This window comes from Vipera berus (genome assembly GCF_964194415.1).
Source record: "Vipera berus genome assembly, chromosome: 4".
NCBI classification, from domain to species: domain Eukaryota; kingdom Metazoa; phylum Chordata; class Lepidosauria; order Squamata; family Viperidae; genus Vipera; species Vipera berus.
The window spans coordinates 61,965,760-61,989,325 of record NC_138206.1 but is presented as its reverse complement, the minus strand read 5'-3'; the positions used below and the strand labels follow the sequence as shown (position 1 = coordinate 61,989,325).

At 38.4% G+C, this 23,566-nt stretch overlaps 1 protein-coding gene across 2 annotated transcripts in view; it reads right to left on the bottom strand.

Moving 5' to 3' along the window:
- Positions 1 to 394: 394 nt before the first annotated feature.
- SRPX (sushi repeat containing protein X-linked) overlaps positions 395 to 23,566 on the bottom strand; it is a 43,832-nt gene continuing 20,660 nt past the window's right edge. The window contains exons 2-10 of one of the 2 annotated variants that reach the window (XM_081327228.1): positions 20,876 to 20,935; positions 13,634 to 13,825; positions 11,529 to 11,705; positions 8,710 to 8,836; positions 7,694 to 7,830; positions 6,406 to 6,585; positions 4,941 to 5,074; positions 2,983 to 3,104; positions 395 to 851 (exon numbers count right to left, since the gene is read on the bottom strand). In XM_081327228.1, the coding sequence (XP_081183354.1) occupies positions 671 to 851; positions 2,983 to 3,104; positions 4,941 to 5,074; positions 6,406 to 6,585; positions 7,694 to 7,830; positions 8,710 to 8,836; positions 11,529 to 11,705; positions 13,634 to 13,825; positions 20,876 to 20,935 (1,310 nt within the window). In that variant the 3' untranslated portion in view covers positions 395 to 670. The remainder of the gene's footprint in view (positions 852 to 2,982; positions 3,105 to 4,940; positions 5,075 to 6,405; positions 6,586 to 7,693; positions 7,831 to 8,709; positions 8,837 to 11,528; positions 11,706 to 13,633; positions 13,826 to 20,875; positions 20,936 to 23,566) is intronic. The other variant, XM_081327229.1, reaches the window with a different exon arrangement.

The following is a 23,566-nucleotide window of genomic DNA, read 5'->3' as shown; positions in this document are numbered from 1 at the left end:
CTCTGGCGGCTTTGGAATTCTCCAAATCGTGCAAAGCTTGGGGAACAGTGCAAGTCAAGTCTTGGTAAGAAGGCCTGGTGTAACACTGGGTGCGCTGAAACGGCTGTAAGTTTAGGCACAAGTAGAAAGTCTCTTTGTTCAGTACCATTGTAATTTTGAATGAATGGCTGTAAGTTGAGGACTGCCTGTATCTCAATGTGGCCATACAACCAGAAGAGAAAATTCTGTGGGCTGCCTAACAATGATGAATCCCTATTCAGTCATGTTTGGTCTGACTGAAATCAGTGAGACTCCTTTAAACTTACAGTAGTCTGGAGCCTTTTTGCTGAATGGAAAAAACCCAGCTTTGTAACATGGTGTTAATATAAATACTAAACCTGTAAAATGCAAAAATGTTTTATTAATAAAAGATCTGTGAAAGAAAACATTTACATGGGAGGGTCAACCAAAGCAATTCAATATCTTTACAAGAACCTTTCACATCTTTGACAAGATAAAGAGGCATCATTTATAGGTTAAATGAGAGGTTTTGCAACATTCATAGCCTAAACACACACATACAAGAAAAAGGCTTCTGTACAGCAGTGACTTTCATAATCTCACGCTTTGTGTTGCACCAGAAAAAATTAGGCAGCGAAAATGCTGGCATCTGAACGTCTATAGTCTGAAATCAGGGACAAGACCGGCCAATTTCAGCTTGCAATTTCATCTCTTCTTTTCTCAAAGGGAAAGTGTCAATGAGTGCAAAGAGCTCAGCAGGGGTTGCTGGAAAGGGATATCGTTCTTTGTCCACACCGTGTTTATCAACTACTACCATATAAAAGTTGTAGTGAGGGATACGAAGTAACAACCTGAAGGTATGAAAAGAGACAAGTTTGTTAACAACCTCCTTTGTCTTTCACTAAACAGTTACCTTAACACTCCTGATTAGTGCTCCTGCCCATGTTCATGGCCATTCAAGGACCTCTCAAGAACATCTGTTTCTAGACAAAAGTATCCCAAAGCAGCATGTATCAGTCCATGTCTGGAGCTTACAAACTAAACATGTAAGGCAGGCAAAGAAAAGGGTGGGACAGGAAAAAAGAACAGTCCTTCATGTGCACCTCCTTCCTTCTGCAATTCCCTTAGTTGCCCTTGGTTTCTCGCTGATGCAGGAGACCCCAATATTCTTCTCTTCTACCCAAACCAATCATCAACAGAGCTGACCATTATTTGGAAAGGAGTGACTAAACAAGCTTCCTGTAGCTCAGACATGTCAAACACAAGGCCCGGGGGCCGGATCCGGCCCGCGAAGTGGTTTCATGTGGCCCGCGAAGCCATCCTGGAAACAGTGAGAGAATGGCCCTCACTGCCTTGGCCCTGGCCCAGAGACCCTCCTTCTGCCAGAGACCCTCAGATCTGTCCCACTCCTGCCCAGGCCCCCATAGGCACCCTTGATGCGAACGATGTAGAGCTGGCCACACCCACCCAGTAGGCCATACGCACTCTAGCCATGCCCACCCAGTAGGCCACGCCCACCCTGGCCATACCCACCCGGCCCCCTGAGGGGCTGATGCTGATGCGGCCCTCAATGAAATTGAGTTTGACACCCCTGCTGTAGCTGCTTCTCCAGTCAATGTATGGGTGAAATTGATCTTCATTCCTATGTGCAGTAATATTCCCTTTTGATTAGAGAATACAATATTTAGTCCACATCTGAAAAGGAAAATAATCCTCTTTCCAGATATAATTGTTAAATATCAAACAAAGGTAATCCAGTTCTCACACTGCATTTTTGACCATATGTATTTTCTTGCTTGTGGCCAAAACCTCCAACGGAGAAATAAATTTAAAGTATTTAGTACTGCAATAAATACCTTGAATATACAGGGGTGTCAAACTCAATTTCATTGAGGGCCGCATCAGCATTGTGGTTGCCCTCAGGGGGGCCGGGTGGGTATGGTCTGGGTGGGCGTGGCCTACTGGGTGGGCGTGGCTAGAGTGCGTATGGCCTACTGGGTGGGCATGGCCAGCTCTACATCGTTCGCATCAAGGGTGCCTATGGGGGCCTGGGCAGGAGTGGGACAGATCTGAGGGTTTCTGGCAGGAGGAGGGTCTCTGGGCCAGGGCCAAGGCAGTGGGGGCCATTCCCTCACTGTTTCCAGGATGGCTTCGCGGGCCACATGAAACCACTTCACGGGCCGGATCTGGCCCCCGGGCCTTGTGTTTGACATGTCTGATCTAGTACGTTTAAAATTCCAAGGAATGTAGCAAAGTTCCATCTTGTCTTTAGACAATAAGCATGCTCACTTTATTCTTGCTTTAGAAAGCATTTCATTGCACAGACACTCCATGCCTCTGGTACTCTTAACTGGTATACATTACCAGGATAGCTGTACACTCGTCTAACTAAAGGTCAGAGAACATTTTAAAAGAAATCCTGTGTTGCCCTTATGCTGAAATATAACTCTGTACTACAAAGTAGGAAAAGTTGTTGGTGTTTTACAGTTTAAGGAAGCTGTTTGCTTTTCACTAGGACCAATCCATAATGTTAAGGGTTTTCACATTATGACCTTGAAATATGACATTTAACTAAAAGAAATTCAATCAGGTGAACAATTTATAGCAGCAAATATTGAAAAGTACCTAAACTTAGACCATTAGTATTTCCCATGGCTGCTTGGCAACGCAGGGAAGAGAGACGTATGCTCATGCACAGTTCAGCAGGCAATCACACTCTCTGTGCAGTGAACAGAATATAACAATTTGTCACAAATTAATGAAGCAAAGAATATATTTTAAAGAACATGTTAATTTTACTAGAATGTGGGGATCATTAAATTTTACTTTATTTTATTTGTCAAATTTGGGTAAAATATTTAAACAAGGTGTTCAATTTAGGAGTCCTCTTGAATAAAAAAAATCTCAAATCCTGCTCTAAAAACATAATCGAGACATTAAAGGCAAACAGCCAGAGGAAATTTAGAGTCTGTGTTAATTTACCTGAGTTGTACAGCCAAGGCAGGAGGCATCAGTCTTAATCCTATTCTTCCCAGTTGTGCTGGATAAACCCCAACCAACTCAATCACTGTAACATGCCGCAGATCTAAACCACATTGAGCTGGCTGTGTAAAATAGGAAGATAATCAACTGGATTAATTATGAAAAGCATCCATACAATGTGTTTCTGATAATCATTAAGGTGAGGCTATTGTATTTGGCTTACAAAATTTTATATGATCAACCAAGAGATGGCAATGATACTTTCTTAGTTCTCTGCTACCTGTGCTGAGGTGGGGATGGTGCAGCCATCCTTGTAGCCCTTGATATCCTAGTGGTTTTTTGATACCTTTAACCATGGTACCGTATCCTTCTGGATTGCTGCAAAGATTTGGAAGGGACTGTTGCAATGGTTCTCCTCCCTCTGTGGTTGGTTGATTGCCCTTCACTTGTAAAGTACCTCAGGACTCGACACTCTCACTCTGCCTACTTAACCTCTATATGAAACAGCTGGGAAGGCCATTCATCCACTTGGGGTCCAGTGTCATCAATATGCACATGATACCAAATCAAATATCTTGACCCCGGGGCCTTCCAGGTATTGCTGCAATGTTCTGACCCAACGTATTGAGGCTGTTTGGGTCTGGATGGGGAGGAACAGGCTTAGGCTGAATCCTGGCAAAATCAAATGGCTATGATTATTTGAGCCTCCTGCATCTGAGGGGTTTTCATCTTTGGTCTTGGATGAGGTTGTAAGTCTCTGTTCAAGACGGGGCCACAATCTGGGATTATCCTGGATTCACAGCTCTGCTCAAAAAGCAGGTGGCAGATGGTAGATGAGGTCAGGAAGGCCTTTGCACAAACGTATATAATGTGCCATTCATAGGAGGCTCTTCAGACAATCATTTATGTCTTAGTCACCTCACAATCTGTGAGTCACTCCAAGCAAACCAGATCAGGAAGTCAATTTCACAGGAAGACTAAAAACTATTTTTATTGACATTGGCTATAACAACAGAATCTTGCAAGCCTGATTGTGCTGTACTCCGTCCCTTTTCTTATACTCCAGTGAATTAGTGGGGCATCTGCCTCAATCACTTCCAAATATTATCTTGTTGCTTTAGACTAAAAAATATGTCACTCCTTTTGGTAGCCCTTGCAAATTTCCATCTAAATTATCTTCCTTACTCTCTACAAATATGATTGGACAAAGGCAACATTAATAGATAGAAACTAATTTTATTAAATGTTTTTAATGTGAAATAGTGTAGCACTATTCACTTCTGAAAGCTTGGCAAAAAAAAGGTGTGGTTACACATGACATGGAAAATAAATTTACTTTCACACCTGTTTAATGAACACATTTTTAAGGCTCTGATTGTTTTTTTCCTGGAACCGTTTTGGCCCATATCCAAAAACAAAGAGTCCCATTTCATTCTGTATATGAACCATTTATTTATTTGTGGGGAGGGAGCAGGAAAACAGCCTTTAAGTGGAGTGGAAGAAGTCAAGGTATAAAGGTCTCTGAATTAAAGTGACTGTTCCTATAGGTCTGCCCAAAATTTTTAGACTCATTTTGAAGGGGAAAAAATAAGCGTAACTCCAAGTTGTATGAAGACCATTATACCCTAAGCTGAATTATTGCAGAAGAGGAAGCATTTTTCTTGATTCGTCTGTACCCCCTGTGCCCTGGTTCCATCCAATCTAGAATGGATTAAAGACTTTCTCGAACAGTGAGCAGTGGCAAAGTAGGGGTGGATTTAAAGGGAAATTACAAGAATCACCTCCATTGTTTAACAAGAACTGGAACTCATTTCATTCAGTTAGCCCTTTGTGTGTATGTGGGTCCAGATTATCATAATGTGTATTAAATGAAGGAGCAAACAATATTAAAGACATTGTCCATCTATATTAATTTGGGAGTAGAATTAAATTCCACTTACGAATAAACGTTTCCTTACCTGCAATATTCCCAGCTGCATTCTGTAAAAGTAATTGGATGCAGTAGGAGCGGATATAATAAGCAACCTTCGTTTTTCATAAAACTGGTCTAGAAGAGCTGCTGCTGTCCTCACACCGGTATTAATATTCATAGCTGAAAAGATATATATAAAAATTAATGATGCTACTATGTTCATGTAGAAACTTGAAAATAAACAACAAATCTTATAGAAAAGGTGACAGAAAAATTCTTAGCTAATGCCAAAGTTTAAAGAGTTTTTTCCAGCTCCTGGAGAAAGATCAGTTTTTTGTATACAATTTCAACAGGTCCCATGAGAGTGACAGAAATGGGTGCCAAATCCTCCACCCCCCCCTCCGCTTTCAAATCCAGACCACACAACAGTCCAACTAAGTAATTAATTTGTAACATCTGAAGTTATTTTTTTTAGGTTGGTGGCACAGAGCTTTGCATTTGAAAGGGGAAAGATGCTCTGGAAAGTTAGAGTTTGCTCGTGCAGCGTCAGCCATCAATTTCCTAAAGCAGCTGGATTTTTTTTTCCTGGATTGCTCAGCAGCCCAACCCCAGGAGAAGCATCATTTAATTTAAGCAGACAAGACCTGTGTGAGCAGCCCTACATTCTTTGGTGGATGTTTTCCCCCTTGAGCTCCCAGTCTTAGAAATAGAAATGAAAAAAGATAGAAATAAAACTTCAATCTACCCCTCCCTTAAATTCTTTTAACTTTATTATATGGGTTTTAATAATCAGCATTTATCCAGAAAGACCAGGAAATCCACAGAATAAGAATGTTAGAGGAAATCCATGAATTTTCATAATTCAGATAACCTTTTATTGGCTGTGTTCTTCATTCCAATTCTGAACACTACAGCACCAGTTGTTGTTTTTTTAAGTTTAAGAAAGAATTGAGAATTACAATGGAGAAAACTTTAGGAAAAAAACAGAAAGCTAAGTATATTTACAGATCTTTCCATAAATTCCCATAGATCTCTAACACTGAAGATCTATGGGAAAAGAGAGAATTTTCTTGGCTTTAATACAATGAAAACAAAGATAAAAAGCAATGCTATTATGTTGGCTGCCATTTTACAAAATAAAATAAAGGTTCTTAGTGCTTATTGGCAAAATATTATTCACTTAATCTACATGTAAATTATGAATAAAATACCTGAAGAAACTGGGGCTATTAGGTTAAGTTATGTTTCAAATAATGCAAATGATCCTGATCTATATCCAATAATAATAATAATAATAATAATAATAATAATAATAATAATAATAATAACAACAACAACAACAACAACAACAACAACAACAACAACAACATAACAACAACAACAACAACAGAGTTGGAAGGAACATTGGAGGTCTTCTAGTCCAACCCCCTGCTCAGGCAGGAAATCCTATATCATTTCAGACAAATGGTTGTCCAGTCTCCTCTTACAGGAATTATTCATTACTCACGTACGTGAACAGGTTGGGTCTGTTCCCGACCAGCCTAAATTATACTGGCAAACTCTTGCTGGACTTCCCTGCAATTCGTACCCACCAATGCAGGAAAAGTCACAAGTTGCACCATAATTATCGCCATCACCAGAACATTTTATGTAGCCATTGTCCGGGGCATTCAATTTTCCACAGCGCCTAACTTTAAATACAAAATAACAGAATTCAGTAATTCATCACCACTTCTGATACATCTAAATGAAAATCTAGCACCTTCTTGAAAGATTATTTATTTATTTCTAGTTAAGTAATTAATAGGGACGTGGTGGCTCAGTGGGCTAGTACGCTGAGCTTGTCAACCAGAAGGTTGGCAGTTTGGCAGGTCGAATCCCGAGTGCCGCGTAACAGAGTGTGCGCCTGTTACTCGTCCCAGCTTCTGCCAACCTAGCAGTTCAAAAGCACATAAAAATGCAAGTAGAAAAATAGGGACCACTACGGTGGGAAGGTAACAGCATTCCGTGCGCCTTTGGCATCTAGTCATGCCGGCCACATGACCACGGAGACGTCCTCGGACAAGCGCTGGCTCTTCGGCTTTGAAACGGAGATGAGCACCGGCCCCAAGAGTTGGAAACGACTAGCACGCATGTGCGGGGGAACCTTTACCTTTACCTAAGTAATTAATAAGTAATATATAATTTATTAATTCATGGGATAATAAAAAGGCTATCTGGATAACAATCCTGTTTTCATACCACACTATCATTTACAAACTTGAACTTCCAGTGATCCTAAAACCAGAATAATGCCATCAGTTATACCCCTTTGCTACGATGGGAATTTCAACTACAAACCAATTGGATTTTTTCTATTTCCAAAGCGCAACAAATCACATTGGTAAACAGAATGCCATGCTCACATTTGATCAACAAATTAACCCTTTATAGGAGTATATAACAAATTACTGGGCTAAACTGTGAAGCTATAATTATCTACATCTGAGAGAGAATTTGCTATCCTCAAGAGAAAACCATAGTCAATCCCAGCACTATGTGCAATAGAGATTATGGAGTAGTAGTTCAGTCATACAAAATGTATCAACTTACTATCTCCACATGTTTTTGAAAAGGATGGCTCCTATTTATTTTGTGTTGTCTACATTAGCCTGTAACAGTGTTGTGCCTTCCAGATATATTGGAACTGTAATGCACCTGATGGGTGCATTCAGGAAACTAGTCCACATCTCAGAGTAACATGTGAATGTGGTTTGGATTCAATGACTGAACTTGTTTTTAGCTGGAAAATGATCTTACCTCTGACTTTGACCAAAAATTTGCAAGTTCCCTTATTCCCAGCTCTGTTATTCCCAGCTCTGTCATACACAGTATATTGGATTTTGTGATCTCCTTCTGAAAAATATGATCCTGGTGGAAGTCCTTTCAAGACAATACTATGAATGAAATAAAGTAAAATGTAAAGTTTAATTTAAAGCTTAAATGAAGGTTAAAGTATTAAATTTTAAAAAAGACAGAAATGTCTCATTCTTGCAGTATATACATTTTAGAAAATATGGACTAAATTGTTAATATTATACTTATCTGGAACTTCTGAGAATCTGACTTTTTTATACACCATCTATTGGTATGCAGCAATAATAACATTATAGCCTCACTAGTAGCCTCACACTGCAATGAACAAGGACAAACATTCAAGTCTGCAGCTACTAAGATTGTTGGACGAGCAGGCACAAAAACAGCCAGGGAAGTGATTAAAGGCCTGAGAAACACGGGTGCTGATTTATCACCAGCCTATCAAATACTTAAAAGGCGAGGGCTGGGCAGCACAAACAAGTGACAGCTAATGAGTTAAAAGCCAGCCATCAAAACACCCCAAGCAACTTCTAAAAAGCCATTTACAACAGGCACTATAAATACTACATAGAGAACAGCACACACTTTCTGCTAGAGAGAAGTTCCCTGAAGATGGGCTCTAGCAGGAGTTGGAAAGCTCAGACAACAAAACCTCTGTTCTTGGTGACTGACCCAGATTGCATCCTGCAACACTATATATGGATATAAAGTAAGCATTAACTATATAAAAATTGATCTTGCATCTTGTTAATCCTCAATTGCTAGACTACAAAATTATTTGGACTGCATGCTTGAAAGAAAGACTAGGAACTAAACTGCTGTAAACATCTTAATTCATATTAACTTGTAGAACATTATGTACTAAATTAAAAGTACATAAACTTAAAAAGTGTGTTTCATGTACAGCTTTTAAGTTTATGTACTGTCACTTTATTGTTTAACTATACACCTTTACTCACTCTGTCAGAATGCCATCAGCAGTATCTCGTCCCTCTGGAGTATCCCAAAATACCCGGGATGTTAATTTATTGGGTTCTGCTATTTTTTCCTTTACACTTGGACACTGAATTCTTGGAGGCTCCATATCTGTATATAAAAACCCAAACATGATGATTTGTTTTAAGCTAGTGTTTACTGAAGCATAGAAGATTTTTAAACAATAGTAATAACTAAGCCACAAACTGCTACCAAGATAGTTAAAATTAAACTGTTGAATATTAAAATGACACCAATAAAATGTTATCTAAAATACTAGAAGAGAACTATTTATAACAACACCTATGCAAAGATATAAAATGTTTCACACAAAGTGATTTCTTGCCTATTCTTCAATTTTAGTTATCTGTGCTTTTCAAAATTATTCTAATTTTGTAAAAATAAGTGCTTTTTCTATACAAAGTTGTTCTGTTCAAACGGTCTTCAGTTTTTTTACTGCATTATAATTGGCAGCCCTACTTTTCTAAAAAAATTTTTTTTCATTTTTAACATTCATGCTGTATTTCAAGGAAACTTGGTTTCTTTGTAGACAATCTACATTGATGAACTCAATGAAGTAAGCATAGCTGAGACAATGTAATCTCTAATGCAAAACTTTATTGAGCACATCAATTTGGCACAGATGAAAGGAAAACCAGCTCTGGTTATTTCGTGCCTAAATTGCTATATTAAAAGTAGAGAAACCTCCATTCCCTTATTAGTGCAGGTCACATTGTCCAGTTATAAGTCAGAGAATTATTATGAGGGAATGTTTTTAGTTCTCAGTAAACAAATCTTGAGCAACCTTGGTTCTCACAGCTGGCATTCCGATGTCTGACGCCTGCCTTCCATTCTTCGCACCCCTCCCGCCTGAGTCTGTAGGCAAGCTAAGAAGCAATAATGGCTGAGACAGCATAGGCATTCTTCAAGGCTTGACACAATCATTACAAACCTGTAAAAACTAAACTAAAAACTAAATGTTTGGTTACATTTACACCAAATTTCAAAAATATGGTCTTGATTTTGAAGAAAGTGAAATTTTCACTCAAGTGAAACTGTAATGTAGTGGGTCCGACGCAAGGAAGAGACGCCAGCCGGAGTACGTGTTCAGCTCTTTATTGGGGGGGGTAGCGTACTGCCAGAACAAGGGCTACCTGGCCTCCTTAAATACCCAGCCAGGTAGGCGACCAGCCAATGGGGTTGGCCCTAGGTTTCCCGCCAAAACTAGGTTTCCCGCCAAAACCGTCCAGGCCAACGCTCCCTGGTGGCTGTTGCTATGCAGATGACTTGGATACATAACAGAAACAAGATGGCCATTTTTAAAAAGCATGGCAGAAGACTAGGAGACTTTAAAATTCCATCTGCAGACTTTCAAATATTTTGCTTGCATTTGGATATCTAATTGAAATTATGTGTAAGTTCATACTGGGTATCCATTTTTGCTGAAAAGTACTGTGTTTCCAGTAAAGTACATATAGCCTGAAGCTATCTAGCTTCACATTCTTAGAATATTTGTACAAATCAAACTGGTATATACATACATGTCAAAAATGGAATATATAAATCTGTTAGGCCCAATGAATATTACTGTCTTTAAAAAAAAAGCTTTGCATTGTAACATTTGCTTCCTGCTTAAGGCAAATTAATCATCAGTAAATTGAAGCTCTGCATGCAACTACAAATGTTGTTAATGCTGGTTAAGAAAATTTTTTGCTGATGAAAAATGGATAGGCAACCTTTTATATGCACTGCCCAAAGAACAGGCAGTCTCTGTAAATAAGGCAATACCTAATAAGAATAAATTGAAATTAATAAAAAAAGAAATATTCCAGTTTCTGGAATTTTCAGTGCTTCAGCTATATAATTCTAAGAATCCCCTCAACTAAATGATAAAACATAAGCCTTTATATTTTGTTATAAATTTCAGTTACATTAATACAATGATCCTGTGTTACTATAGGAACTGTATCTCAAGGCTCTCCTGGATCTGTAAATTCTTCTTGCCTGACCAGAATGTTCTATGCAGTTTAACTGCATTGAAACACTTACTAAACACAACGCAAATTTGCAAAAGGTAGGAATGTATGGTTTTATACGTAAAGAAGCCACATGCAGCTGTGCTAGTTTGCTTTCCAGAAATACCAAACCCGTTGCAAAATTGATGAAATCATGTATGCTTGATGTTAACCAGGAGTCTGAGAAATAACATCTATACATGATGATTGCCTATCTAACTTTTTTTTAATTCTGACTTCTCTTCTAAAGAACTTCTTTGTGATTTCTGTGCCATCCTCTATCAATTTTATCTTTATGAAAGCTGGATTGAGAAAACAGGGTTTGCCTGACTTCATTAAGTTTCAGGGCTGAACATTGATTTAAACATACTGTATAATATTAAGCAAGGGTCCAAAAGACCTAGCAACTATAATACACTGTTATTTTCTCTCTCTTTAATTACTCCAATTTCAATAGCCTATTAAATATTCAGAAAGCTCTGTTGGATACCTGATTTAGGATGCGATGAATGCAGAGAAATATGTCTGTTTTGTCATCAATGAGAACACAATGGAGGGATGATAATGCCTCTCAGTTGTTTTTAGCCATTTTTATTAGGAGACAGGGACACCATTTGCATTCTGGGTTTTGTTTTAGCTGCATTATAATATTTTGATCCTTAGGAAATTGTATAACAAGTGCCAGAAAGCATACTAGGAGCAACTGTATTCATTGCCTTTTGCATTTTAAGTTAATATATCTCTTACTATCCAAATGCAGTGGTGTATCATCATGATTTTCAACTTACCAACACAGGAAGCTGGTCTTCCACTCCAAGCTTTATTATCCATACATTGTACTACTCTATCTCCTTTTAACTGATATCCTGGTGAGCAATAATATTCACACCTGGAATTAAAGTAAGCACCATCGACACACTTGAATCCTCCATTAGGTGGCATAGAAAGTGTTGGGCAGCGTTTTTCTGTAAGAGAAAATCAACATTAATCATTGAAGACATGATTGTTACTTCCTATCAGGCTCTACATTATATTGCACTACATTTTACCATATCACGTGCAACAAAATAATTTTTGTATGAAAACAATACAGTAGTAGTCTGATTGGCTGGGTGATGCAACAGAAAGGTTGTGATATACAGTACTTGATGTAGTAATTTCTATAGAGGGTATAGTGCAGAGGAGGTGAACCAATGGCACACATGCCAGAGGCGTACTCGGAGCCCTCTCTGTGGGGATATGTGTCGTCACCCCAGCCCCACCTCCCCCCGCGGCCCCTTCCTCACCCGCAGCCCCCCTGGAGGAGTCACCCCTGGGCACGGCCCATGTGGAGCAGCACAGCCAAGCACATGGCAGCTGAGCAGCAGGGACAAGACTCTACCCTCGCGCCCCGTCGCATGCAGATGATGCTGTGTGGCACAGGCGGAGGGCATTGCCACCATGGTGCTGCAGGGTCACCTGGGCGATCCACTGCAGTGGGCCATGGAGGTGATGGGTGGCCCTGCGGGCATGCGGGGAAAGGTGCGTGGGGCAGGGGGTGGAGCGGGGGCGAGGTAGTTTTGGGGCCCTCGGTCTCTAAAAGGTTCGCCATCACTGGTATAGTGGAATAAAACATGGGTAGCATTTTCTATCACTTCCAATCCACAAGGGCAGATGCATTTCTTACACAAAAATCTGTACTGTAGAACAATTGAGGTGTAGTAAATTTGTGACCATAGATCTTTCCAGAATTTACTGTATCCCTCCAATTCTTATTGAAAAGTTGGAGGGTCTCATTCCTCATAGTGTGAGACAAAGTAGGATTGGTTACTAAGCAAAGAATGAATTGTCTTGAATTTCATTATGGCACTGCATGAGACAATGATCCTTTAAAATTCAACAGGAGAACAGCTTTCAGCTGCAATTTATTCCCCTGATTCTTCAAATGAGGAAAAATTGCCAAACTGTCCAAACAATCCACCTAGTTTCTCAGAGTGGATCCATTTACCTTCACTCATAGCTGGTGACTTCCTCATTTTGCTGGCAGTCCTGAAGGTTGCTTATTTGTGCTTGATTATATCTAGGGCAAATCTGGGTTAAACTGGAGCGTGGGGGGCAGAGATACACTGAGGGTTCTGAAAGATATCCTTTGTAATTCTCTGTGGAAATTAAATATTTCTATATTTGCAATATGCAGAAGCGAAAGGTGGGTGATTTTGCATAAAGAAACTGAGCTCTGAACAGGAAATAATTTTACTTCTGCCTTGCTTTTACGTGAAGTGCAGCATGGATGGTCAGAAACAAAGAAAAACAGGGGATCAAAACACAAAAATTATAAAAGCACTGCAAGGAAAAAAATAGGTTTTATTTTTCTTATTGAAGTCTGAAATCTCTTCCTTTGTCTTTTTAGTATTGATGTTTATATTTATTTCTATGTATTTCATGCAACTTTTTTCCCATGGAAAGCTTAAAAATTACAGTATATTATTTTATAAAGGCTACATTAATTACATTTCCACGCACAACAAATCCTTAAAGCTACAGATGCATACATTTAAAGCAGCCTATATAAACACATAGGGACATAAATGAAAATAATTACAACCATTAATATTGCCAATGCAACTAAAAAACCCCACATAAATTATTCCCTTTGAAATATATAGGAAGACTAAAAAGTATTCTATTGTATAAAACTGAACACTATCAACTGCATAGAAAAGCATAGAAATACCTCACTGCTAAAAATTACTGTTTCTTCTGTATGAGCAAAGAATTCCATAACTAATTTTTACTCTGCTAAAAAAACGAACTAATAAGAGTCCTACTAAAATTCGATTATATATGGTCAAGAGCAACAGGATCAGAAGCAAAGAACTTGAAAGCAATCTTCAGGAAAAAATGAGCCACTTACGTTTGCAGAGAACTTTCCCAGACCAGCGTTTGTTGGACTGGCAAATAAGATGCTGAGGACCGTGCAGTTCATAACCTTTCTGACAACGAATATCACATGTGGTCCCCAAGACATTTCTATAATACCCTTCCTGAGGACTTCTGCAGTTTGCATAGCCATATTTTACCTTGATAGGAGAGCACCATGGTGTATCTAGAAAGAGAAACCACAGGACGAAAACCAACAAAGGAAATAAGAACAGTAGTATTAATTTAATTAAGCAGCTCATGTGGGGAAAAACAAGACTATGCAATTACACCGGAAAAAAGAAAGTACATCATCAAAAGGCCTTACTCTTCAATGTTACAGAACTGAAAACTTTTGTCTTTCCCTCTTTGTTCCAGGAATTATTATACAAAAAATTATACAAATACTGAACATTTAAAACCAGCAGTTTGTACTGATGTAAGGAGTGCCACCTTAGTTTCCTGCTATGGGATAAGTCTGCCACCAACTGGCCAGTTACAATAAATACTTTTTTTCCTCTTTCAAAAAGAAAGTAGATTGAATTTGCACTAAAAATGGATAAAATATTGTGTATGTTTCTTGCTATCCTATACCCTATTTACCTGAGAATATGATGTACTGAAATAAATGGCAAGTACAACACGACCCCATATCTCCTTTTATTTTACAGAAAATATTTCCATCTTAGTTCCGTGTGTGCTTTGTACTCTGTTCTTCAAAAAGAAAAAAAAACTTTAATTCTTCTCTTATAAGCCAAATTAGATTACTAATTTGTTTAACTGTGTGATACCAGCTGATTCTACTTCTCCTAATATTTAACAGCCATTCTCAAAAGCTTAGGAATTTGTTTAAGCCAAGTCTCATTTGATTAATGACTAGCACACTGACATTTTTGTCATGAACACCTATACACCAGGGAGGAAAATTAAAAGAGGTGCACATGAAAGAGAAATTTAGTGTTCAATATATAAAATATACGTAATACAACTACACAGCTTGATACTGAGGTGTCTTCAGGACTGCCCCCTTCAATCAGAATTGACCTATCCAGTATGAATATCACAGGAGAAATGGCTTGTAAGTCCCAGCTTTGCTGAAACCAAAGCAGCTGAATCTAGGAAGAAGCATTTCATATGAAACAGCCTTCCCCTGGAAATCATACAAAGCTTGACACTGTTGGGCTTCCAGAAGCAAGTTGGAAAGGAATTTTTCCAAAGGCCTTTTTAAAATTGAGGAAATCACATTCACTATCTTTACATACTGCTTGGTTTTCAGAATGTACTCTAATTGCCTTGACTTTAGCTATATTGTGCATGTCTTTTATTTTACCAGGAATGTTTTAAAGCTTTTGTCTATTGCTGAGAATCCCATGACAGTGGTTGTACAAAAAAATAAAAGAATCTAATTATCCATCCATAGGAATCTCTGTGTCAACAGTGCATGTCTTCAAGGCAATCTAGTTTAAAGAACACTTCAGGAAAATGAAAAATAATAATAAAAAGGTTCACCTGGCCAAACCTTCTAGGAATACATCCACAGCAAAGACAGAAAGGAGACAGAGGTTGCATCAAGATTATTATGCAGAAGAGAGAATGGGAAGGTTTGTATATTATAGTTTTCTTCACTGAGATCCCTTCCAAATGCATGAGGAAAGCAGCTCCCAGACTGCCCAAGAATTCTGGGAGTCATTTGGATGGCATCAGATTGAGGAAATTTAGTACATCAGAACTTTTAAATGGTGAAATAAGCACCATAAAATTCCAGTACTTACATACTTATATATGTTTCATGGTATTCCTTCTTGGGAAAAACAACATAAGGCAATGGATACAAAAAACGTACAATATGAAGAAGCAAGAAAAATAAAGACAATAGAAGAAAAAAAGAACTATCTAAATTATAACAATAAAATTATTTATAACAATAGTACCACAATAATCCTCCATACCATTTTATCTTTGCAAAACATCTTTGGTTCTATCACATTATAATCCGATACATAAATTGCCTTGTGCTCTTTAAATTTCTCTTCTCTCTCTGCTCTGTGGAATCTTAGCAACTCCATCCAACCACAACACTCTGCTTTCTCTTCCTTTATTCCTAGCATTCTTCCTTCCTGTTTGTTTCCAGATTTGAGCTTGTTTTTTTGTTTTGTTTTTGTTTTGCACAATGAAAGAACCTCAGTGCACTCCCCTCATGGCGGTTAATCACTCTTGTATTCAAATTACATTAATTAATTACATTAATTAATGAAAGCTCATTTTACCTTGTCTCTTCCTGTTTCACCATGTCAGTAGATCATGTTCAAAATTCACTACCCTATTTAGAGTTGCATCAGCCAGCCAGTCCTGCATGCCAGCTTTCCAGAAAAGAAGCTGGAGGCAGGCTGTCTCCGTGAATTATTCACAAATCTCTGTGCAGATTGCTAGTAAAAAATATATATTAATGGAAGAAGTCCTAACGTAGGCAGGAAACACAGGTAGCAAACTCAGGCAGAAGTCAGAGGCATCAACCTGACTCAAGCCAAGTGCTGAAAAACACTTGGGAGGGATCCCCTTTTGAAGATGTTACACAGTTACACAGCAAGCAGGGGTTTCCTATGTAGCAGACTCCCTTAAACACACACAGTGTGTATGCCAAATTTTCAAACAGGAAAAGGACTAACCCTAAAACAGGAAAAGGGGCTATGGAGAGAATGTACCATCATCCTCAAACTGTCCTGCTGCCTGCTTGAAAATGTGCTTTAAAGCATACAGGCCTATAATATATTGATGTGGAATTATATTGACATTTAAAGCTTAGAATTTATAAATTAGTATGTGATATCAAAGCTTGCTAATTGCATGACAAAGATTGCCCAAGATTTCTGGAAGACATTTGAATGGCATCAGACTGAGGAAATTTGGTACATCAGAATAACATGCATTGCTTCCTTAATTTACTTTCTTGGAATACTTATTATTCTTTTTATTAAGTTATCACACACACACACACACACACACACACACAAAATCTGTTTTCCAATTAACTTTGTCTTACGACTTTTTCTTTGCATGAGCAGTAATCCTTCCTTACACTGAAGCAACTAGAAACCAAAGCATCATCATCAGATCCCCCAAGAAGTTTCTACCCTAAGCATATTGTCAGCTCCGGGACTTATCAACTGAAGACCCCAAACCTTAGTAATCACTCCAAGTGGGGAACCACAATAAGATGTATTGTTAGATCTTAAGCAGATAACCACATAGACTTCTTGAATTCCCTGTTCTATTTATTTTTGCGCCTTCTGACCTAATCAACTCTCACATCCATGGAACAAAGTGAGAAGAATGCTTGGGGAGACAGGGCAGACAGCCATAGCTAGGGGAATGGTCACACAAGACTTGGTAGTTCAGCCCACAAAAGGAATATGTATGTGGCCAACCTTTCAGAAGGGAACTTCTCTACTTGCTTGGGCTGTGAAGGCAAAGGGGAAGAAATGTGTTTTCAGATTTGCAAGATTCTGTACAAAAAATATTCAGGCTGACATCACAGAACATATTCTACTCACTAACTTTCAACCACAATTTGCATAAAATAAATTACTAAGTAGAGTTGATTTATTTATTCTTAAATAAGTAGAGGATATACCAGCTTTTGTCAACATACAGATTAATTGAAACATATTTTGTCTAAACATTTACAAGAATTTCTTCTGTACTTCTAAAAATGTACTTAGAATAGGGGTTTCCAACCGGGTGTGCTGGCACCCCCTGGGGGTGCAAGATGATATTCCAGGGGGTGCGAAAACTTGGGTTTTCAAAACTACAGTGTATATGCATAATTCGTTGCCGTTATTTCGAACTTTTGTAAGGGGTGCGAGAATATATCAAAAGCCTTCTAGGGGTGCGGGATATAGAAAAGGTTGGAAGCCACTGACTTAGAATATTTCAAACAAATTTTGAAAGGAGAAGAAACAAGAAATCTACCCTTCATATTGATTCCCTGGCAGTTGTCAGCCTACCCACAATCAGTGTTCCTATCTTTAATAAGTAGATAGTTTCTGAAGTCTTTTTCAATATCACCAGATTCTGACAAACTAAAGATGAATAAATTGACTACCAAGGTACTATGGAGTCTTAGGACACTAAACCATATTTATTAATTAGCATAAACCTTATACTAAACCATACTTACTTGCTTTTTTACAGCATTATGTTACCCAATCTTTGGACTCTGGGCAGCGTTCACAGTAAAAAGAAACATTTTAAGAGCTTCCTGATACTCCCGTGTATCACCTCTTCTCCGTGAGCTGCATTGGCTTCCGGTTGCCCTCCGGGTGAGATTCAAGGTGCTGGTAATGACCTATAAAGCCCTAAATGGCTTGGGTCCGGACTATCTAAGGCAGACATGTCAAACACAAGGCCCGGGGGCCGGATCCGGCCCGCGAAGTGGTTTCACGTGGCCCGCAAAGCCATCCTGGAAACAGTGAGGGAACGGCCCCCACTGCCTTGGCCCTGGCCCAGAGACCCTCCTTCTGCCAGAGACCCTCAGATCTGTCCCACTCATGCCCAGGCCCCCATAGGCACCCTTGATATGAACGATGTAGAGCTGGCCACGTCCACCCAGTAGGCCTCGCCCACCCTGGCCATACCCACCTGGCCCCCTGAGGGCAACCGCAATGCTGATGCGGCCCTCGATGAAATCGAGTTTGACACCCCTGATCTAAGGGAACACCTGCTGCTGGCATCATCTTCCCATCGTCCTGTGCGCTTCCACAGGGAGGGCCTTCTCAGGGTACCGCCGGTTAATGAATGCCAACGGGTTATTTCCAGGGGAAGGGCGTTCTCTGTGGGTGCGCCTGCCCTATGGAACCAACTACCTACGGAACTTAGGACTGCCCCCGACCTTCGCTCATTTCGCCAGGACCTGAAAACTTGGCTCTTCGAGCTGTTTGGCCCAGACTGAGGTTTTTTTAATTTTAATTGGGTTTTAGATTTACTTGGGGCTTGAATTTAATTAATTGTTTTAATTGATTTTAATTTTTGTATTTTATGGTTTTAACTGCCCTGTAAACCGCCCTGAGTCCTACGGGAATAGGGCGGTATACAAATTCAATAAATAAATAAAATAAATAAATAAGTGTAAGTATTGTGTAGTGCGTTCTGGAACGCAGGAAAAGACGCCAGGCAGAGGAGTACAGCATGCAGCTCTTTATTGGTGGTAGAAACTGTACTGAGAATCAGGGTTACCTGTGCCCCTTATATACCTGGCCAGGTACGCCTTCGACCAATCATTTCAAACCTCAGATTTCCTGCCGAAAGCTGATCCCTGTCACAGCAGTTTCAGTACAGTGCCACCTGGTGGTATCGGCTGCGCAGCTGTTGCAACTGTTCTCATTTAACCCAATACATAACAGTAAGGAAGACTATGCTCAAAAGTCCCATAGAAAAGAATGGTTTAAGTGCTGTCTGCAAAGGATATGGGTCACATGGGCATCCAGGGGCAGCAAGTTCCATGTTTAGAGGACTGCCAAAGAAAATGTGTACCTAACACAGCAAGAAAGATAGTGCCATGTCCATCATTTAGGTATCATCACTATAGCAGATTTCTTCCTTTGGCTGATTCAGATCCACCAACAGTTATAGAATGTGATTGGGTCACTTTGGGCTACTTGCCATCTTTCAGTCTAGTTTATCTAATCTATTTATTTTTGTTGGTGGATAAACGTGGAAGGCGAGAGTTACATATGCTGCCTTAAGAGGTGGAAAGAGAGCACATAAATTCAATTAATTATTGGTGTCATGATCTGCACATGGGTTAATAAAGAGGTATATAATAAAGAAGTATGGAATATACGGTAAATATTTTGGCTTTTAGTTTCCTTCAGCCAAGCATGATTGGAATTGGAGTGCACTAAGCTTTCTAGATATGTTCACTGATGCTGCCATTAAGAAAATTCCTTACCCGAAGTATCTTCCATTTATTTGGCTTGTTTTGTTTGGATTCTGGAGGGGACGTACTCCTATTTTGCAGCCATGGGACACATGCCACAATAACTGACTTCTTAAGCAAACTGTGAGCCGCGCATCCTGTTTGCTCTTTTTCCTGGCTTAACCAACTATTTCTCTGCCTAACAACTGAGCTTCAAGGGTGCCTCCTCTTCTTTCATGATCATTGGAAAGAGAGCTCAATCCTTCTATAGCAGCTTTGACAATTTAGGTTTGGGATGGGAGGGCAAAGATTCCTATAAAGCAAAAGTCTTTTTAAAAAGGCAACTGAAAATTTACAAAACAGTAGCAAGCTTCAGGTTTTTAAGATACGGAGAAAAATATTACTACTCATTTCTGCATCAGATGACAGTCTTAGATGGAGTATGGGAAGCTCTGCAAAATATATAAATGATTGCATCAGTCACTTTAGAATTTGATGGAGGTAAGAGCATAAATAATTAAATGGTGCATTCTATAAACCATGTTCTAATGTGTGAGTTTGATATGTTGATACATAATGCTAATACTATTGTATCACTTAATGTAGGTCAAGTAATTCACGTGGTAATTCAATGATAATGTAGTAAAAATGAGGAGTTATCATATAAGTATAAAAAAAAGCCTGGGCACTCAACTTCAAAACTGTGAATATATTTACAGAAATGAACATACAATGCTATGCTTTATACAATGAGATTTTCTTCATTTCCAACATATACAGTATGAACAAACTTCATTGTTGTAATCCTTGGGTTAATGAGCACATTACTCTATGTCATTCTGTAGTGATTCTCAACTTTGGTCATGGAGAAGATTATTGAAGGTATCATGTATAGTCAGAAAAACAAACAAATGGAATGTAGAAAAATCAAATCAGAATGTTCCTTTAGAGCACTATTTTTTTAAAATTTATTAAGTTTATTATTTAAAACATTTGAGCACTATTGAGCAGGTTCAAATTATTATATTTTAGACACACTATGCAAGACTCAGCTTCCTTAACAAGTCCATAATGCTTGCAAAAGTTGAAACACAGACTATAATGGATTAAAACTAAGTAACAGTGACGTAGGGCTAAAATTAAAATTCTGATGGAATTTTGAAATTACTATGAAATTTGAATAGGCTGTTCACAATGTATCATAAAACAAATTGTACAAAAATTAGCTGGTACAGACCTAAAGCTTTCATGCTCCAAGCAGGAAAAGAAAAAAGCTCTCTTGGCAACAGATGATCCTCATTAGTATATAAGCAAAGCATTCACCTTGATATATATTGCGTGCATACACATCTTCATCATCTTCTATTGGTGAATATCCTGATCCTACAACACAAAAGAGAAAAAACAATGCAGCAAGAAGGAAAATATAATGCATTTCAAATGCATCATTTAAGTTCTCGCAAAGGTAAGCAAAGGAAGATTTAGCATGTAACAAACACGATACAGCCAGGCAAATTGCATAAGCTTCCATGTATAGCAAAATCTGTTTATAGTGAAGCACATAAAATTATTGATTTATGACATCAAAATTGATAATTGATTTGGTTCCCAATTTTATATCAGGAAAGGCTAAAATTCTTCCAACTGCAATCTTACACCACAAATCAGTTTTGTTTAGGGTTTCACTATAAGACAGTTCAAAGATACAGAGATACATCAGCCATCCTAACAACTGCAGAGATGTCATGCAGATGTAACTATCATTCTACATTCATCTGTATATATGATAAGACTTAGTTATGAAGATAAAGTGATGATACACCTAAAGCTATTCCAGCCAATCAAAGCATTAACAGTACAAAAGAAATAATATATAAATTACTTACCTGAATGGAACTTAAACGTAGGATATATTGCCATACCTCATTAAACCTGTATACTATTTTAATATAGGTACTCAGTACAAGGTAACAGAATCTGAGATTTCACTTTGTGTCTTCATCTGTTAAAATAATTCCTTCCATTATTTGGCAAGTACACAGTCATAGTTCCCATGCCCACTGTTCAAGATGTATATCCTTGATAGATTAGTCCAGACAAATAAATCCCTAAGAGCAGATCTGTGCTATCCATTTTAAAAGATGTAATCCCTTGCTTGACAAGGATGAATAGTCTGGTTATAAGTAGCCTTTTCGTTGACAAATATGGAAGTGGAGAATCTATTGTGCAACAACTTGTTTTTAAGAGTTACTGCAAAAAAGACTTAGGTTCAAGATTATCAGCTAATTCCATCACAGGGATATGCAAAACTTTCCAGCTTCCAACTACTGATCTGCTTATTTCAAGTTAGACCAGCATATAGTAGATATATCAATAGCTTCATTTTGAATAATACAAATTAATTTTGCAGGATCCAATCTGGATTGGTCACAGATTATTTTTATTCTTGAAAGCAACTAGGCTGCTTTATATATTGTCATTGGATTGCCTTTTTTTAACTGAAGGAACAGAATCGCTTATGTTGTTATTGCCTAGACTAGATGGGTTGGTGCAGTAGTTGAATATAAACGGAAGAGCATGAGTTCATATGACCCAACCTGAAAAGTTAGTGCTGTTTTATATGTGCATGCATGTGTGTTATTAATGTTATTCATACTACTTAGGTAATATAAATACAAGGAGTATTATTATCATTGCTTTGTTAGCTTATTGCTTTAGTTGATTTGCTCAGTATGCTTTGTTGTTGATAAGTTTTAAGATGTACTGGAAAATGTAAAAATAAGACATTCAAATATACAGAACGTACCTGTATCAACAAGCTATGGGTTTGTAGTCTTATATTGTTGTTTTAATCTTAAGGTTACTTTTCCAATTGAGAAGAACCATCAACCTTTCTCTACCTTTTTGTTCGTTTTCGTTTGCCAATCAATTTGCAGGCAAACAACAACAACAACCAGGATTTATGATTGATTTTGGGTTCTAGCGGTTCTAAACATTGGTCACCCTTCCCCATCAATTTTAATTTAAAGCCCTCCTGATGAGTTGGGCCAGTCTTTTTCTGAGTACATTTTCCCCCTGTTTTTGTGAAGTGCAGCCCATCCCTTGCTAAGAGTCCTTTGCGTAGGAAATGCAGTCCATGATCCAGGAAACCAAAGTTTTCTTGGCGACACTAACCCTTTAGCCAATGGTTTATTTCTAAAATTCTTTTTTCCTTCAATGGGTGTTGGCCTTGTTAAAATACTGTCTCAGTATTTAATAATCAATAATCAATATTATTAAAATTATTAATGTAAAGATTTTTGTTGAAGTGAAAGCCCCTAGGTTTTGGAGGGTTTTAAAAACCTTCCCTTCCATAAGTACTTCTGCAAACTAGGAGTTGGGAGTAGTACATACTGTAGTAGTAGGGAATAGTAATAAGTATACTGGGTAGTATAATGTACTATTTTATATATTATAAAATAACTATATTATATATAGTTGTTATTTATATTATAAAATACAAATTACATATTAGAAAAATATATACAAAAATACATATAATTGTACCCCTTCATGGATTACTGCCTTGTTGTGGCGAAGGGGCTTGCGTAATTCAATGAAGCTATGAGCTATGCCATGCAGGGCCACCCAAGACGGAAAAGTCATAGCAGAGAGTTCTGACAAAACGTGATCCACTGGAGAAGGAAATGGTAACCCACTCCAGTATCTTTGCCATGAAAACCCTATGGACAGTACCAAAAGGCAAAACGATATGATGCTGGAAGATGAGCCCCTCAGGTCAGAAGGCATCCAATATGCTACTGGGGAAGAGCAGAGGGCTAGTACTAGTAGTGCCAGAAAGAATGAAGCGACTGGGCCAAAGCCGAAAGGACACTCAGCTGTGGATGTGTCTGGTGGTGAAAGGAAAGTCCGATGCTGTAAAGATTTTTTCTCCATAGGAACCTGGAATGTAAGATCCATGAATCAAGGAAAGCTGGACGTGGTCAGACAAGAGATGACAAGACTGAACATCGA